The sequence below is a fragment of the Pieris napi genome, chromosome 13 (genome assembly GCF_905475465.1).
Source record: "Pieris napi chromosome 13, ilPieNapi1.2, whole genome shotgun sequence".
NCBI lineage: Eukaryota > Metazoa > Arthropoda > Insecta > Lepidoptera > Pieridae > Pieris > Pieris napi.
The window spans coordinates 10,441,780-10,459,283 of NC_062246.1; the positions used below are offsets into that span (position 1 = coordinate 10,441,780).

The following is a 17,504-nucleotide window of genomic DNA, read 5'->3' on the forward strand; positions in this document are numbered from 1 at the left end:
CAGTACATTCCATTCGTCTAAAACTAAAAAAAATCCAAGCTGAAAGTTACATTGGAATTATTGAATGCGACTTGCATTAATTATAATTTAAATAAAACAATCGGTTATATTAACCACGTCAACAAATGGCAAGAAATAAATCCTACCAATTTTGGCAATTCCAATATTAATTTAGCACCAATTTTGGCTAAATTTTAAATTTAAATTAATTTAATAATTCGGAAATACTCGTAGTATGTAACTTAAGCGGTTCAAAGCTATGTCTAATGAATTCAACACGTTTTTTTAAAGTGTAATTTACTCAGTCTGTTTTTCTACTAACCTTTGCTTGATTGTATTATTTTACTCGAACCCAGAGAACCGCATTAAGTTAATATACTTTTAATTATGGCATAGAGAATGGACTCAAGAAACCCTGGTAATTTAAAGACACTTGGATGGTAACACTTTTTGTAAGAAGAAACGATTTTGAGACATAAATATACTCAATATTATCGATTCTTTATTCAGTTTCTTCATTTTATTAATTAATGAAAGGTGTCAACATTGACGGCTAAATTACTCCATTCTCTATGGACCACAACTGACGTTCGTTTAACGTTCAGATTCGAAATTCATTACTATGTATTAGTGACTTTTATGCGTTAAGCCGATACATAAAAAAGAAATGAATAGAAAATAAAAATGTTTTTAAATATTATATTTCAATAAATTGCGTTTTCCTTTAGTGTTGTGGATTATAAGGATTTCCCTTTAATGATTATACGTAATTATATAAATCATCTAAATGTAAAATTGAAATGTATACAGCTACCTAAAGAGTGTGCCTAGCATGAGATTAATGAGTTTCAATATTAATGTTTAGTCGTAAAAGAAAAAAAGAATTCTTTAATTTAACATATAATAATTATTTAATGACAAAATAACTCATATATACTGGAGCCTAAGTAAGTCATATTTTTTCCGTATAAGAAAAATCTGTAAGATATATAAGTCCGAGTAATAAAATCCTCATTTCAAAACAATTGTCTTATGCTTGGCACACACGTGTAATTTGGACCACTAATTTCCACCCTGTTTCACGATCTTCTAACTGAACAAAATACCGCCAAAAATCACTAACACATACACAAGCTAAATTGCATTTAAATCATAAATAAATTAACATTTCGCTTAAACTTAAAACACCACTTAAAGGGCTAAACAATGGCATCAAAATCACAGATGAGTAAAACGATAAAACTATCATAAAAATCACATTTATAATTAAATAATATTTAAAAATCACAGGTCTGAGAAAGATCTCTATACTTAAAACTATAAGGAATACAAAATGTATGGGCGCGCTAAACTGTCGCTTTCGACATAAAAAGCAACAATTTAGCGCTCCCACCAAAGACAATTTATCTATAGCATCCCACAGACATACCAAAAATTCCTTACCTATACTTTTCCTCACACACGATGCCATAGAATAAATAATACTGCAAGACAGCTGCCTTATAGAGAGCTTAGAATTAACATGAAACAAATCGCTTAAATTAAGTGTGAGCCGTTTAACAAAACGCGTAAAATCAGTACTTGAAAAAGCGGATAAAATAAACGTATTAACGTTCGAACGGTGCGATGCACGCGCGGTCACTACTCTAACACTAAGACGACACCAACGCCCTAAGCGACGCGTGAAAATGACGCGAAAACGCATTACGTTTAATGAACGCGTTATGTATTGCACTTTAAATGCGAATCTCACAACCCACGTCGAAACGTGCTTAAAGCTTTTACAAGAATTAAAATATTTTGCATTGTACACACACAATTGTGTCAAAAAAGGGCACAGAGACATTGTGCGCTGTTTCCTCACATTTGTGCGTAACATTGTTAAATAACCTAACTCGAGATTTAATAGATTAAAACTTTTAATTGAGGTTTTGCTGTTCACGCTTTTAGCATAAATGCTCTCATATTGTAATGTCATTGGATCCGTCACGCGTTGTGACGCCGTTTCACTAACGTGCATTACATTTTGACTACGAGCTAAATACATTAAAGTTAAAAGTGCCACAATTGTGACTTTAAGTGTTACAATTTTGACTTTGACAATTCGATGAAATGTCAATAATGATATTAAACTAAGTACCACATACAGTGGCATAAGTGTCACATGTAATAGTGCGTTTTGCGTCAGTTTCACGCGAGGGGGGCTTACGAAAGGGACTAAGAGAGAGAGAAATATCGCGGTAGTGCGCCTGGCCTCCGCTCTTTCACTGTACTGACGTGGCTTTAAAGGTTAAGGGCAATGCGGTTTTTTGGGTTTCTTTAAGTTTTCCTCCTCGTCGCCGGATTTTGGCACCTGCAATTTGTGAATTCCGTAAAAGTTGGGACTAGAAATGAGTCCATTGTGTAAGGTCGTCCGCAATGAAGATATATTATTGTAAATAAAAAAATAATTTTTGTAATGAGAAATAAAGTTCTTTAAACATTATATTATTTTTATTATGGGTTTCGCTTATCATTTTGAAATAATACATTTTTAATCTATAGGACAAAACTGTACATAAAATGTAGGTCGTTATTTGGTTAGTAACCAAATTACTCCTAACAGATATAATAATATTATACTCTCTCCAACATACATATATTTTATACTTCTTTAATTCAAGTGTTCAAAAGCCTTTTGACAGCGTCAATATAATTCAGTATATAGTATATACTGTGTCAATCACAGACTAAAATTTCTATGTATTTTTAGAAATAGTTTTTATATACTATTTATGTAAAAATTGTTTTAAATTTTAATACTAATTACAAATATTCCATTGTAAGAGCAGAATGAACACACAAAATGACTCACCTCAGTGTATCTTTCTCCCTTCAAAGAGACAATCTTATTGTCTCTGTATCGGACCATCTTCTTTGGCTCAATTTTAGGTGCCAACGGCTTATGTTCTTTTGTCACCGCGTCTTTGTCTACGTACGAGTATCTGAAATTTTATTTTCTTTTATTTTACAATGAAACTTACAGCTAAAAAAGGTTCAATAATATACATACAATCATACAATTAATATGATGAAGGCCAATCATCAGTTTTCACACTTAGTATTGATTTAAATCAATACTAAATAATATTAAAAAATAATAATAAATATAATATTAATAAATATTTATTTATTTAATTTTTCAAATGTAAACTGAACTTTATTGAATATAATGACTCCTTTTCCAGTCTTTGATTATTTAGTTGGAATTAATTATTTGCATGCAATCAAAAACTATTTTTAATAATGCCAAAGAAGTAATAATAACTTCTTACGCGCGTACATAAGTACACGCACCCTTTTTTTAAATTAATGATTATTAGGGGTTAACCCACCTCCTAATGATCCTATTTTTGAGCTCATTATCGTCGCACAGTGGCTGCTTAGCAGCGGAATGTATGGCAGCCGCAGATAATGCCTGTCCTTGTTCGCGACGGTGTAATATGGTCGCGGCGGCTCGCTCTGGATCGCCACATGCTATTGAAATGCAGTGTTTTATCTGAAAAATATTAAAATATATTAGCGGTAAGTTCCGTACGTCAAAAATCATATTGGATTTTGACTTATTGGAGTCATAATATATTAATCGTTGAAAATGTAACTTGTAATTTTTGAAGTTATAATTCTTTGGGCGCGTTAGGAAAAAATGATGAGTAAATTTTTACGATGCGCGCGCACACCGTCACAAAAAATCGACACCCTGAAGTTAGCTGTAGTCCACATTTTAGATTTTGCTATTGTTAGTGTCGTTTTATCTACAAACGTAGAATAAGGCGAAAGATAAAAAATATCTTATTACGCCATAGAAGTATAACTTCTTGTAAATGAGTGTACACACACAGTTGTTTTAAGAGATCGTTACAAACAAGATATCTAAAATTTCTCCTTATAATATTAGTCTAGACAAGCAAAGCAACTTATTAGAAGACTGCAGTCATTTAAGAACTATAACCCAAAGCATACTGTGTTCAGTTTTTTTTAAATTAAATGTTTGGACATATTTATTTACACTTCGTTTATACAAAAACATACATATAAAAGACATAGTATAGTTAGCTATCTAACTAAACTAACTAGTAAATCTTATAGGCTTGACTTGCCATCAGGAATTTCAACCGTGAAACGAATATTTTGGAAGACGAAAAATAAAAAATATCGTACTTCGAATTTTTGGAAACTCATGCGCCTGTCTCATCTTTAATTATATTGTATTATACTGTTTATGAACACATAAAAACTCTTCATAAAAATATCTAGATCTCGATTATAATAAAATAACATTAACAATTGCCAGATACAAAAATTATACCTCCATAGCACAAGAGTTAGGAAACATCTCAGTGAGAACTCGGCATTGGTCTGCGTATTCTTCATTATACGTCGGCTCAACCAGAAGACGTTCCGCTGTTTCGGAACTTTCAGAGTTTGAGTGTGAGCTGAAAAAAAAGAGGTATTTCATAGGAGCTCGATATATATGAGGGAGCTTCAAAGAGCTCGCATATGATTTGTTAAGTATGATTTTTTTAGTTCACGATGCAAGAGCGACACAAAGATATCCTATCGTATCTTTCTTATTTGTCTTCTTATATTTATTTTAATGAAAGGCTAGAGAGCAGTGTTGGGCCTCCGATTTCAGTATCTGCTACGTGATCATTGATTTCTTTTTTTTTCAAATAGGCAATTATTTTCCATTTCAATGTATTTTATTTCTTCGTCAATTATTAATGCAAAAATGTTGTTTCGTTATCGATAAATATCGGACATCGATGTTGGGCTTTCGATTATGACATCGATGTCAATATCGATCATCCCTAGTCAACACTCACTTGTACGGTGAAGGAAAACACGAGGACCACATGCCTTAGACGCAGAAATAGAAGGCGTGGCACAAAAGGCATTATACTTGCTTGATAAGCAAATAGAAATGATCACAAAGCAAACTAAAATCTGAAGTCAAGATCTGTTGTTACACGCTTTTTTATGAGGCCTGGGGGCCTACCATGAACTTTCTTAAAACGATCCAGTTGAGATGCAGTTGAATTTAGGTACCTAAAGTCAATCGCATTTTTTCGTACCATGACCGCCTATAAGCTGAAACGTATTTGCATCGCAAGACCGAATGAAAGAACGATAATTTTGTTTGTGGTTTCTATGTAAGTTTAGAAATTTAACTGTCAAACTTACTTCGACAGATGTTTCTATAAAAATAAATAAAATATAAAATTATTTTAAATAATTCATCAATTACAATAAGCTATTATGTCTTAATATATATTTATTTAATATAAAACTATTCTTTTGATATATTTTAAATTTAAAGTTTTCTGGTGCTGTGCAGTTGACACTTATTATTTTTAAACGTTTCCTTCAAATTTTGATAGGAGCTTTCAATATATTTGGTGTTTACAAAATTTCGGTTTCATAAATATAGTTTTACAAATTGTTTAACTTATAAAATAATATGATGGGGTAAGTATTGTTCAAAAATTGGTTTATTAAAAATAAATATCTATATCGAAGTGAATTGCTGATATTAAACTCTTTGCATAAGATATTACAATCAACCTATTACTCGAAAATCATCAAGTAAATAATGATAAAAAATGATTCCTTAATATTTTACAAATTCAATTTATACGTTAACTAATTCATATAATATAAATAATTCTATTGTCTTTACAGCTTAAACCTGACAAACTCGCTGAATTGAGAGAAGAAAATATATAAATGAATATATGTTTATATCCAATTGAACATTGCCTGATTCAAGACAAGACAAGACAAGATTTTTCTATCTTGATGGAGTCATCCTAACTAAATAAATACTGTTATTGTAATACTTTCAAATGGCTTATTATTTACACATTATAAATTTGAGAAACACCTCTGTTTTTTTAAAGAAAAAGCAGAGGAGAATAATACAATTCATGAACATAATGAGGAAAAATTTAACTATAATAAAAATCTACTAGTGATATGGCATTATTATTTATTGTAAATATGATATATTGGGGAATTATGTTTTTGTTAGACATGCCTAAATAATTAATTAAAATATTATTGAACCATGTGCAATTATTTGTAGGTACACTGAAATCTTCAATGAGTCAAAGTAGTTAATCTATAATAAATTATAAAATCAATATCTTCGAAGTCGGTAGAAGGGCATTGCCGTCTTGTTTCTCATCTCCGTCGATATTTTAATAATTTATTTATTATCACACTCTCTAAACTCAAAATACCCCAAAATATAAAAATTATATATTTTTTCATATGTTAGCCATAGTAGATAAATCTTATTATTTTAACTTTATTAACAAGTTTATAAAAAATATTGAATTTTATAGGTTCTAAACTATTATTTGGACATTTCGATACAAAAAAGTTGAACAAAAAGTAACTTTTTTAGAATCGCTTATCCTGTCATAGTTGGAAGGCGCAACTGTCAAATTTCGGTTCAGCCGAGCGGTCATGGTACGGATTTTCATACAAATTGAACGAACGAAATCTGATAATCGCTAAGGTCACGTGGGAACCTAAACTGTCTCGTTTTTTCGATGTCATGGTACGAATTAGCGATGCATCTCAGTTGTAGGTTGTCAATAGGCTCGCAATAAGAGTTCATGGTAGGCCCCCTGAGCTCCCATTAGTGAACGGATGTAAAAATGTGTTTAACCTTACCTTATTTATAAAAACTTAATTATTCTTTAATAAACTATAATAAAATTTACATAGATCTTTAATGTTCTACTTTCGAATAATATTTATACAAATAAACATACATTGAATCTACTTTTCTATTACTTAAGTATTAAAAGTGAAAAAAAACAATACAATTTATTCGTCGCCATAGCTTATAATATGATGTAAATTCTTTTCTCCATGCACTTAGATCAAGCATGGAGAATACAAAAAAAACGTTCATTTAATAAAAAAATATACACAAGGTAAATTAATTTTTTTTTTTTTTTGTGAACTCACTCTACGAACTAGATAAATATTTCGATAGTGTCGGACACAGCATTCAGTAGGGGCAACGTATTTGTTAACAGGGATCTGTGCAACAAACTGGTTCTGGCCCTGGTTATCGCAAACAACCTTGGCCTTCGCACATTTCCCATAGGTACAAAGAAACCAAGAGAATAGGTTTGACTACATGCATTATCCCACATGCATACAATTCAAGAAATTGTTTGCATAGCAAATATGCAAGACATTTTGCATGTATTAAGTTGTGTGCCCATACCTGATTCCGGGTAAATAATAAATGAATGAACAGAGTAGCGAATGCAAGCATATGTTTACCTTAAGTACTTACTATTGAAGGTTCTACACAAATATACAAATGTGAAACTTACCGATTAGCCTTGGTGCTTGGCGGCAGCATGTCGCTTAGATTAAGTAGAGTCAAACTAATTTTGTCACTCCCAGCCGAATCATCTGAAATATCAATCAATTAAATTTCTAATAAACCAATATGATTTTTTCTTCATTCATATTTTTAAAATATAAGAATGCAAGTAACTTCTTACTGCCTTTATTATTCATAATATATATTTATCTCACATTATTAATAAAAACTAATATAATATATATTCAGTTGACATAGTCCATACAATAATTTTATGGTACACTTTAATTTTATTCAATTACATATGGATTGTGGAGACCAAAAGGAGATTAAAATAATCATGGGTGCAACAGAATTGCTATATAGAGTTTTGTCTAGTCCAAAGTGTTAATTGCTACAACCCTACAATTATTAATTTTGACTAACCATGAGTAGAGTTACTATCACACTCATCCCGGCGGGAGATCTCAGCTTCTAATTCCAAAACCCAAGCACAGACAACCTCTGTGTTAATATGTTCAAATTCTGGGATATAAGCTGACATGAACTCTACAAAACCTGTAATAATAAATTTCTATATTGGAAACTTATATTTCATTAAGCCACACAAGTTTGAAGCCATTTATGAATTACCACTAATATGTTATCCGGATTTAAAGATAGAGCCCATCAACATTATATAAATAAAAAATAAATAAAGAGGAAAAAACCAATACAAATAAATAAGTATTTGTATCTTTTAAAATAGAAAGTCACACAAGTGAGATTAACTAAAATTTTTGAACAAAATGAAAGAAAGTAAGTTGTCAGCAAATTATTATTTACTGTTTACAAATATAGAGTATAGTCTAGACTTAATTTAATATTCATTTATTCCAAATTTAACCATTGCATATTTTTTAAACACATTCACATGAAGCTTTTTATTTTATACAATATGTAGAAAAGTATGGCTATACGTGATTAGTATATTATTAAAATGTAATAATTTAAATAATACGCGACTATTCTTATAGGAGTAAAAGATGGGATATAAATTGTATCGTACGCGAAAAGTATTGTTTTAATATGGGATCAATTTTTATAAGTAATTGCTTACCTTCTACATCAAAACAGGAGTCTTGCGATGCTATTTCTAGAATTGAAATTACGTAGGAGAGAGCAATATCATCTATAACACTTAAATCAGCTGTTGGGATGTTTTTCTTAATAAAATGAAATAAACTCTCCTTAATGAGATTTTCTTGTTGTGCTATGGCACTCATTTTTCCCTAAAACAGTATAGTTTGTAGTGTAAATTGGAAATTAATACATTAAATTCATTAAGGCGTTACGACTTGTTAAACAAAGAAAAAGCTGGGTTAATTATTATTTATGGAACAGTTTATTAAGTTCAAAGTAACATAAAATACTCACAAACACAACTGGAGCGTTTAAGTTATAAATTAATGAATTTTCATGGAAAAACTGGAACACGGAGGAAAGCTGTGAAAAATCAATACAAAATCACAAACGAAGTTTTAAATAACAATAATGACGTTTTACCACAGATTACGTTTAACACTCCGGGTCTGCAACTACAGGTTCAGCTGTCGCAATATAGACCTATTCTTACTCTGTGATATAAATATTGTTTGATCGACTGCAGCTTGAGGTAGAGACGGGACTTGGTTTATATTTTGCAGATTGTATCATACATACAAATACAAATTTTTATACAAATCATACATTTGTAGCCACATACTTCTTGTTTTAAAATTCAAATAATATTTTTTTTGTCAGGTCACATTTTTCAACAGTAAATATCATGTACAAATGAGAGAAGAGGAACATGATCAATCGACCCTAAATGAGCTACGTATTTATACTGATTGCTCAAAAACAGTAGCTCCGGCACTGGAATATTTTCTCTTGATCTCTACAATAACATTAACCTTACGCTCTAAAGGCCCGGCACCGGCACCTACAGCCATACCGCGGTTAGGAATTAATAAAGTATTAGATTCGTATCTGAAAGTGCGTCTGTACTGATGGCGTTAGAAAACAAAAAGACGAACAACAAATACTACTGGATAGTTAACATGAACTGGAAGCAATAACCCTGATAAACAGGGTTACCCTACAGTGGATAAAAGGACACAGAGGATCTCTCGGCAATAATGTTGCCGACGAGCTCGCAAAGAGAGGATCCGTAATGAAGGCGGCTGGCCCGTACTCGTCCTTACCTTGCCCTTCTCGCAAGGGCGAACCTGGATTCGCCAAAGATCCACAGAACTCCAAAATCACCGGTGGTCGCGAAACGCAGACTGTAGACAGTCCAAAATGGCTACCAGCAGTAAACCCGCTAGTGAAAAAGCGAATTAATTTCAAAATAATGATTGGGATAACTACGGGCCACTGTCTTCTTAATAAACATCTATTATCCTTGGCCCGACAGGCAGTCCTTTGTGCAGAGGCTGTTTCAGCGCAGAGGATTCAGTCACCCACGTAGTCCTGGAATGCGTGGCTGTGGCTTTCCAACGAACAGAAATGCTCGGTGCAGTGAGGTCTCTCAGGAATCTTCTGAGCTTATGGAAGTCACAACTGACCAAATGGGAACGAAGTGCGGAAACTGAGTCCTCACTTCATAGTACATATATACTACCACAAAAGGGAAATTATTTATTGAAACAACTTAATAAACTTGAACTTTAATATTCAATTATTTGTTTAATTATTTTTCATTTCACAGTTTAACATATTTAATTTTGTTTAATTCCTTAAATATGTACATATATTTAAATCAAGTTTGATTAAATTTCTTTGATTTATATTTAACAGAATATTACGAATAACTGGACAATTTTAACTCTTGAAGCATATCAAAAACGGTCTCGACTAATCGATATTTCATGTTAAAAGTCGTACGACGAGCATCCACTGATCCATACGACATATTCAATGTGAATAGGTCTGGGTAAAACTGAAACAGAATTTTTTCAAACTTATTCAGAAGTAATAAAATACAATATAATATCATTTCTTTATTGTATAAATGTATTTGCTGCAGTATACGAAATTCATTTAAGTAAATTGCCTATTCTTAGCCTCAAAAAGGCGGGACAGAAGTATAACTAGTAGAGTTACAGATTACATGTAGGGATGTGAAAAAATAATCGATTATTAAAAAAATCGATTAAAATCGATTTTTTAAAAAGTAAAAATCGATTTTTTTACGCGATTTTTATATTTAAAATAATCGATTAATAATCGATTATTTTTATAATTGAAAATCAATCATAGTCATTTTTTATCTGCCACCTCCCGACATTATGTCTGGTCTTTTATAACCCGGACCTCGAACTATTAGGGATATTCGATACACAACGATGTTTACAATGCAATACATTAAATCCGATTCTTTGAAGATGTATTGATGTACTCGATGCATTGATGTTTTTTTGTAAAACATCGAAAGGATGATAAAACCAGTTAATTTTACAAAAACTCGAGTTTGAATGGAACACTATAATTTAAAAGTAAAATAAATTTATTCAGCAGCACAAGACTACATACAATTAAAAAGACAACAAAAATACTGCAATGTGCTACTGAAAAGGCATACACTCGACATTTATCAAAATTACCTAAAATCTATCAAAACGAGATTAAGTTAATTTCGATTTTGATTATTCTTAAACGTTAATTTGTGTTTATAATTTCTATTGTTTATTTTTAGTTTAAAAAAACCATGAAAAATAAAATATTTAAAGTTTTTATTTTGAAATTATTCAAAAATTAGGAAAAAATCGATTATTTATTAATCGATTTTTCATGCTAAAAAAATAATCGATTAATAAAAAATCGATTTTTTATGCAGAATGTCACATCCCTAATTACATGTGAAAAATCTAGATAAGATATACCATTATGACTTCATCGGCGATATGATTCTAAGGTTTTTAAATTTGCTCAATGTATCTACAAATATTACCAATAGCAATGCTGGAGCCATTCTTAATCAGATTAGTTCTGGACATACCTGCATGCCCATAGCTGGGTCAGTATCAAATTCTGAAGATAGCTCGTTGCATTTGAGTATTACTGCCTTCTGCGGTGTTGAGTGAAGTAGTTGAAATTTACCCTGAAATTATCATCATCAACTTCTTTTTCAATACTTGTTGTTAGATAACTATGGTCCAACAACAATATTTTTGTTAACTGAATGAATTCGATGAAATCTCAGTTATAAATCTAGACCATCGTTTCTCAAGCATTTTTATGTCGCGACCCACGAAAAAGCCGAAAAGTTAAGTAAAACAGTCTTGCGACTCCGTCACTGTACAATTATAATAGTATGTACATAGTGCGATATTATTAACGAATCTTTTTATTTTTCACAGATCGCGACCCCCTTTTAAAACAAATTCGACTCGACCCCCCGCTTGAGAAACGATGATATATGACAAATATCATTTCACTTCGCTCGCTATCGCATAAGACGTTGCCTAAACTCTTTGATAACAAAGTAATATAAATCTTTTTAACTCTTTTAAAAATATAACGTAACGATGAAATTCTTATAATGTTCGTGTATGCCACAAATAGGTACGAAAACTGAAAAATTAAATCACAACAGTAACTTAAAAGGTTTTATTTCCTAAGTATGTTATTAGACCAATTTGAATATAAGGTATAATACCTCTCTCTTCTTATCAACAGCTTCGCGTAATTGCATTATAATGTTTCGACTTCCAGCTGCTTGGTTCCAGCTACAACATATGTAAGAAATAAGATATACATATGTGAAAATGGTTTAAGAACTTACGAATCAGGCGCAGAGCTAACCAGATCCATGCAACTTCCTCGCAATCGAGTACCCCGCGATATCGCGTTACACAAATCCCGAGGGGAATTTTTGTATCGAAGAAGTCGCACGGGTTCGATGAGCGTTCGCAAATATACAAAAACAAGGTGAATTCATAAATAGCAATTTGGTAGGAATACTTACTAATTTTACGAATAACCTATTTTACGAAATAGAAGGGATAGGATATTCTATATAATATAGAAATTACTTATACGAATACTTAAAAAGTGTCGTAAAATCAGTAGTTTTTATTCATAATTAACATACGCTCTTGTAAGTCACGAAAAAATTACCGGCTCCATTGAAAATTATAAGCCCTTGATAGAAAGGCCATAGCATGATAATTGTGCCTCTCGGCCACCCACTCCTTTGGACAAGAGCCTTCTAGATGGTTATGTCCGTCAAAGTCAGGGAAGAAATCGCACGCCGCCTCACGCATAATCTAAAACATTTAAATTCCCATATATCTTCGCCAGATACCTTAGTAAAGTACAGAGAGTATGTCGAATTAAAAACTTTGCAACAATCCTGACGGAATCACAAGTGGGGCCGACAAATATTTAAAACTGTTTTGCTATTTCGTCACATAATTTGTCTGGAATTATCGAGGTTTGAAGCCGTTCAGATGTCAAATCAAAATATCAATTATGGATATTCTTATAGGTACAAAGTAATGTATTTACTGCCAGTAATTGAGGCGTAGACTAGACGAGAAGAACTGGCAATAAACTCTCCACCATATTTTTATTACATAAGTTTTTGGCTTTACAAAATGTTTCTTCCTACTAGCAACCATTACTCCATCTTGAAACAATTTTTATAGAATAAATGATGAGCTAAGATCCTGTGCCTGCTAATCCGGCCGTATCGCATCGTTGTTTTTGGTTTTGAAATAATGGAAAACTGACTTATTTGAACTAGTAAATATATCTATGATAAAAAAATTTAGCTAATAAAAAATTTTGCGCGAGTTATGTAATGTAACATTAGTTAAGTTACATTATATATGTACAGGGTGGCCAAAAAGTCGTGGATCAAATGCAACTAGGAGATAGATGGGATCATCAGCTGCAAAAAATTGTTCTACGGGAGGTCCTTAAGCTCAACCCCAGCCCTGCGATTCTATAACTCACTTTTCGAACTCACACAGCGGTTTTCGCATCGGCGGTCGCTCTCAAATCAGTCGTGAAGCAGTCATTTTATGATTTGGCATTCTGATAAACAATAAACTACAAGCTCCCACCTTTTCAGAGTTATAATTTATTTTGCGTTTTTATAAGAAAATTTTCTTAATATATAAATTTTCTTGGCATGAAGATCGCTGATCTCGCTCCCATTAAGACATCAGCTGTGTTAACAATTATTGGGGAATTTCTACATCTAATGACCAATCTCGATAGAAATCGGCAGATCAGTATCAAGAACTTTATTATTAATTTAACATTGAATGCTTTAGTTAGACTTTGATGTAAAAACCTGAACCATCTTCTTGACACTATATGGTTTGTTGAAGTGTTGTTTTAGAGCAGATGTCGTCGCGTTGGCTATCCAGTGCAATTTAACTGTGTTCCCAATACAAATCCACGTAACAGTTATACAAACACCGGTCACTGTAATTATTACACCTTTTCTGAAACAATTTTTATGAATTTAGATGGAATCTAAATTTTTAAATAACCGGAGGCAAACTAGCAGTAAGTTCACCTGATGTTAAGTGCTACCACCGCCCATAGACATTTTTTATTGCCAGAGGGCTCGCAAGTGCGTTGCCGGCCTTTTTATAATTTGTACGCTCTTGAACGACCTTAAGTCAAATTGGTTCGGAAATACTTCAGTGGGCAGCTGGTTCCACATAGTGGTGGAGGATGGTTGATATATCGCTGAGATTTTAAATGAATATTAAAAAAAACTTTATTTGCATGACGTCATGGTCCGCAGCCAGTCGGTTACAGTTTCTGAACGAATAATCATATTTAAAACTAAAGAATGTATTTATTTAAAAAATGTATTTTTGACGTGACAGCGTCTAATAAATTCATGAACGCCGGCTATCATCATCATCATCATCATATAAACTATCGTCCGTGAACCGACTTTACGGACAACCACTTATTTAATTTTATAAGAGTCTGACGAAATATATAGGGGGCTTAGTAAAATGCCTTCATAGTGTATGTAGAAAGTCGAAAACTAAATTTGTATGAAAATGACAGTTCGTGTCGAAAAATTTTCACTTATAATACCACAAGAGCTTCAAAATTATCGGGTATTTCCCGATAGGTTCGTCATGACGACTATATTAATTGTTTGCAACGAACCTATCGGGAAATACCCGATAATTTTGAAGCTCGTGTGGTATTCGGGGGATTATTTTTCCGACCCAAATGTCGGCCAATAGAATTGCACCATGAGACGAAATGTACAGTTAACAAATAAGAATTTCATAATGAATAAAACAACTACTTAATACTTTTCTTGAAGCGACGACCAGAGAAAATTTTCACAAAAAATTATCAGTATAATACCATGTAGGTTGTACCACGTGACGTCGAATGGTGCAATTCTATTGGCCGATATTTGGGTCGGAAAAATAATCATACAAATTTAATTTTGACTTTCCATATACACTACTGTTAAGGCATTTTGACTAAGCCGCCAAGTACTCAAAGAGGGCTTATTATTAAAAAAACAAAAATAAATCTTTTATCTACATAAAATATAGCATGGCACTCGTAATTCAGAAAATACATACCCATTAGGGTCTGGTTTCAAATCCCAACCTTGATACGGCAAATTCCCATAACGCAGTGTTGCTATACCAATCGGCCCTAAAATATATAACAATTTATTTATCCATGAGTTATGTAACCTAACTCACATATATGTTACATTTATAATATACATATTAGTTAATAATTAAAAGCGTAAACAAAACGTAAACAATCATCGCACTCTTGAAGCCAATATGAGCCCTTTAGTTTTTACTTATTTGTTTTTCTATAAATACAACGAAGTGTAAATGAAATAATAAAAAAGTGCATGCGTACAAAGTACACATGTCAGAAGTGGAACTTCTTTGGCAAACTAATTTTTAAGTGTTGTTCATATTTATACAAAATATCTAAAACTTTAGATTACCGAGACTTAGAGGGAGGGAAAAAGGAACATATGTTAGGAATTTAATGAATTTAACTGTCATAAAAATATTAAGTGCCGAAAATTAATGCAAATAATAAATTTAATTTTTTAAATTTATTTCTTCGATAATAAAAACACGTGGTATTTTAATTTACAATTAGTTTTTTGAGATTTCAATAAACTATTTTGCATAAAATATAAAATACAAATATTTCATAAATTCTCTTTACGAAATTTTAATTTTAAAAATAGAATTTCTATAAGGTGATTCACCCTTCTGACTCTCTTAATCGGTCTCAATCGCTCTCTTCCTTTTCTTCGCTAAAAACGCTGGACATCTTCGTGACCTATCCGTACAAAATTTACCCTCATGCGCCTAAAGAAGTTTTACTTCGAAAAAAATTACTCTTTAATGTATTAAGGTTAATTGTTCAGGAAATACAGTTTTAAGTAATTTTCCAGTACACATTAATCTACTTAGCATAGCTTTTAAGATGTATAGTCATGCTATCTTACACAAAACACCAGTCCTAAATTGTATGGTAAGTTTGTCTTCGTTAAATTTGTAGTCATTAACATAGTTGCTTGTCCAAAGTTTTCTTTGTTCCTGCCATTGGCATATCACTGGTGGTTCCGTCCACATGATATCTTGAGGTAATCTGAAAAAGTGTGAATTATATAATGACAATAGGGGTTTAATAATGATTGATAATCTACATACAGAGAACGTTGCCAATTCAAATGCTTACAGCCAACAAGATTAGTAAGAATGGGGTAAAAGACTCTCTAAGGTTTTAAAAGTTCGGCAACGCACTTGCGAGCCTGCTTGTGTGAGTGCCTGTTCTATAAAAAAAAAGACCATGAACCAGTGTGTTAGTGTGTTTTCTTAACTACTGTTAAGGAAGTTTTATTTAAGCTCTTAAAAAATAAAAATAAATCAGTGGCGCTACAGCCTTTTTAGGTCTGGGCCTCAGATTTCTAAATCTATTTCATGATCATTTGTCTTATAGACAAGTAGGTGATCTGCCTCCTGTGCTTGATACACACCGACTTTTTGAGTCTAAGGCAAGCCGGTTTCCTCACGATGTTTTCCTTCACCGTTCGAGCGAATGTTAAATGCGCACACAGAAAGAAAGTCCAATGGTGCACAGCCGGGAATCGAACCTACCTCTAAATAACCTCAAGGATGAGAGTTGCACGCTGAAGCCGCGCTCTAAGCTCTTAAAATTTTATTTATTACATTTACGGGTATATAGTTTCTACGTGTCTATTGATTTTGTTAAAAATAATTCTTACTCAAAGAACACCAAAGCGAGTTTCTCGTACTCCGCTTCTATTTTCTTTAACTCAGCTTCTATTTCTTCTGGAGTACGAGTTACCCCAGGTGCTGGTGGTGATGGCGCCCGATATTGAACTTGATATTTCATCGGTTGCAATTGTTTTGGTAGTTGTACTGTAAAGAGAGTTAAAATCAATCATTTTGTATTCGATTTTATTAACTTAAATAATTACAGTTGCAAAGACAATTCTTCTAGATGTAAGGCGTTAGGTCTAACTTAAATTTGTATAAAACGAATACAAAATAAAATATATCAGTGGCAGTGCAACGTTTTTAGGTCTGGGCCTCAGATTTCTGTATCTGTTATGTGATCTAATTGACAAGTGGGTCAGCCTCCTGTGCTTGATACACGCCGTCGACTTTTTGGGTCTAAAGCAAGCCGGTGTCCTCATGATGTTTTCCTTCACCGTTTAAGCGAACCATAGAAAGAAAGTCCATTGGTGGACTGCTGGGGTTCGAACCTACGACTGCTCTTCGCACGTCTAAAGTATTATAAATAAATATATTCTGTGGATGTAGGATTAATGGAGCATTTATAATAAGCTCCTTGGGTAGAATGCCTGGCGAACCCCGAGGGCCCAACTTAAGGGCGTGCGTTGGCCGAGGTGTTTTTAGTGGGTGCGATCTCGCTACTCCTCTGAATAGCAGAGGGCTTTGAGTAGACCCATCCCCACAGACACCGCGTCAGGCTAGACATCAATGGCGCGCGCCTGCGTAAGCGCATTTTCATCTCATTAAAAAAAAGCATTTATAATAAGCTATATGAGATAGGAACGAAACGAGGAAGA

At 32.6% G+C, this 17,504-nt stretch overlaps 2 protein-coding genes and 1 long non-coding RNA gene across 9 annotated transcripts in view; 1 reads left to right on the forward strand and 2 right to left on the reverse strand.

Moving 5' to 3' along the window:
- Nucleotides 1-531: 531 nt before the first annotated feature.
- Nucleotides 532-9,043, reverse strand: LOC125055143 (CUE domain-containing protein 2). Its single transcript, XM_047657416.1, has 8 exons — nucleotides 8,807-9,043; nucleotides 8,490-8,661; nucleotides 7,817-7,948; nucleotides 7,398-7,479; nucleotides 4,349-4,475; nucleotides 3,375-3,538; nucleotides 2,855-2,984; nucleotides 532-2,353 (listed from the first exon to the last, which is right to left on the reverse strand). The coding sequence occupies exons 2-8, from the start codon at nucleotides 8,653-8,655 to the stop codon at nucleotides 2,291-2,293; spliced, it is 864 nt and encodes a 287-aa protein (XP_047513372.1). The 5' UTR covers nucleotides 8,656-8,661; nucleotides 8,807-9,043; the 3' UTR covers nucleotides 532-2,290.
- On the forward strand, nucleotides 5,448-5,886 carry LOC125055144. The gene is made up of 2 exons (XR_007117822.1): nucleotides 5,448-5,508; nucleotides 5,722-5,886. It is a non-coding gene; the product is annotated as an uncharacterized LOC125055144 (long non-coding RNA).
- Nucleotides 9,044-10,182: 1,139 nt separating the features above from the next.
- LOC125055085 (dynein axonemal intermediate chain 7-like) overlaps nucleotides 10,183-17,504 on the reverse strand; it is a 34,936-nt gene continuing 27,614 nt past the window's right edge. For 4 of the 7 annotated variants that reach the window (XM_047657312.1, XM_047657314.1, XM_047657315.1 and 1 more), the window contains 8 exons: nucleotides 16,674-16,830; nucleotides 15,894-16,036; nucleotides 14,992-15,067; nucleotides 13,716-13,869; nucleotides 12,533-12,681; nucleotides 12,072-12,141; nucleotides 11,412-11,513; nucleotides 10,183-10,352 (listed from right to left, as the gene is read on the reverse strand). In XM_047657312.1, the coding sequence (XP_047513268.1) occupies nucleotides 10,215-10,352; nucleotides 11,412-11,513; nucleotides 12,072-12,141; nucleotides 12,533-12,681; nucleotides 13,716-13,869; nucleotides 14,992-15,067; nucleotides 15,894-16,036; nucleotides 16,674-16,830 (989 nt within the window). In that variant the 3' untranslated portion in view covers nucleotides 10,183-10,214. Of the gene's footprint in view, nucleotides 10,353-11,411; nucleotides 11,514-12,071; nucleotides 12,142-12,532; nucleotides 12,682-13,486; nucleotides 13,870-14,991; nucleotides 15,068-15,893; nucleotides 16,037-16,673; nucleotides 16,831-17,504 lie in introns of those variants that run through there. The other 3 variants (XM_047657316.1, XR_007117817.1, XM_047657317.1) reach the window with 3 other exon arrangements.

Coding starts and splice junctions, on each gene's coding strand:
- LOC125055143 (XM_047657416.1), bottom strand. CDS start 8,655: ATGAGTGCCATAGCACAACAAGAAAATCTCATTAAGGAGAGTTTATTT. Junction 7,480..7,816: donor TGATAGTAACTCTACTCATG/GTTAGTCAAAAT, acceptor TTGATATTTCAG/ATGATTCGGCTGGGAGTGAC. Junction 2,985..3,374: donor AAAAATAGGATCATTAGGAG/GTGGGTTAACCC, acceptor ATAAAATTTCAG/ATACTCGTACGTAGACAAAG.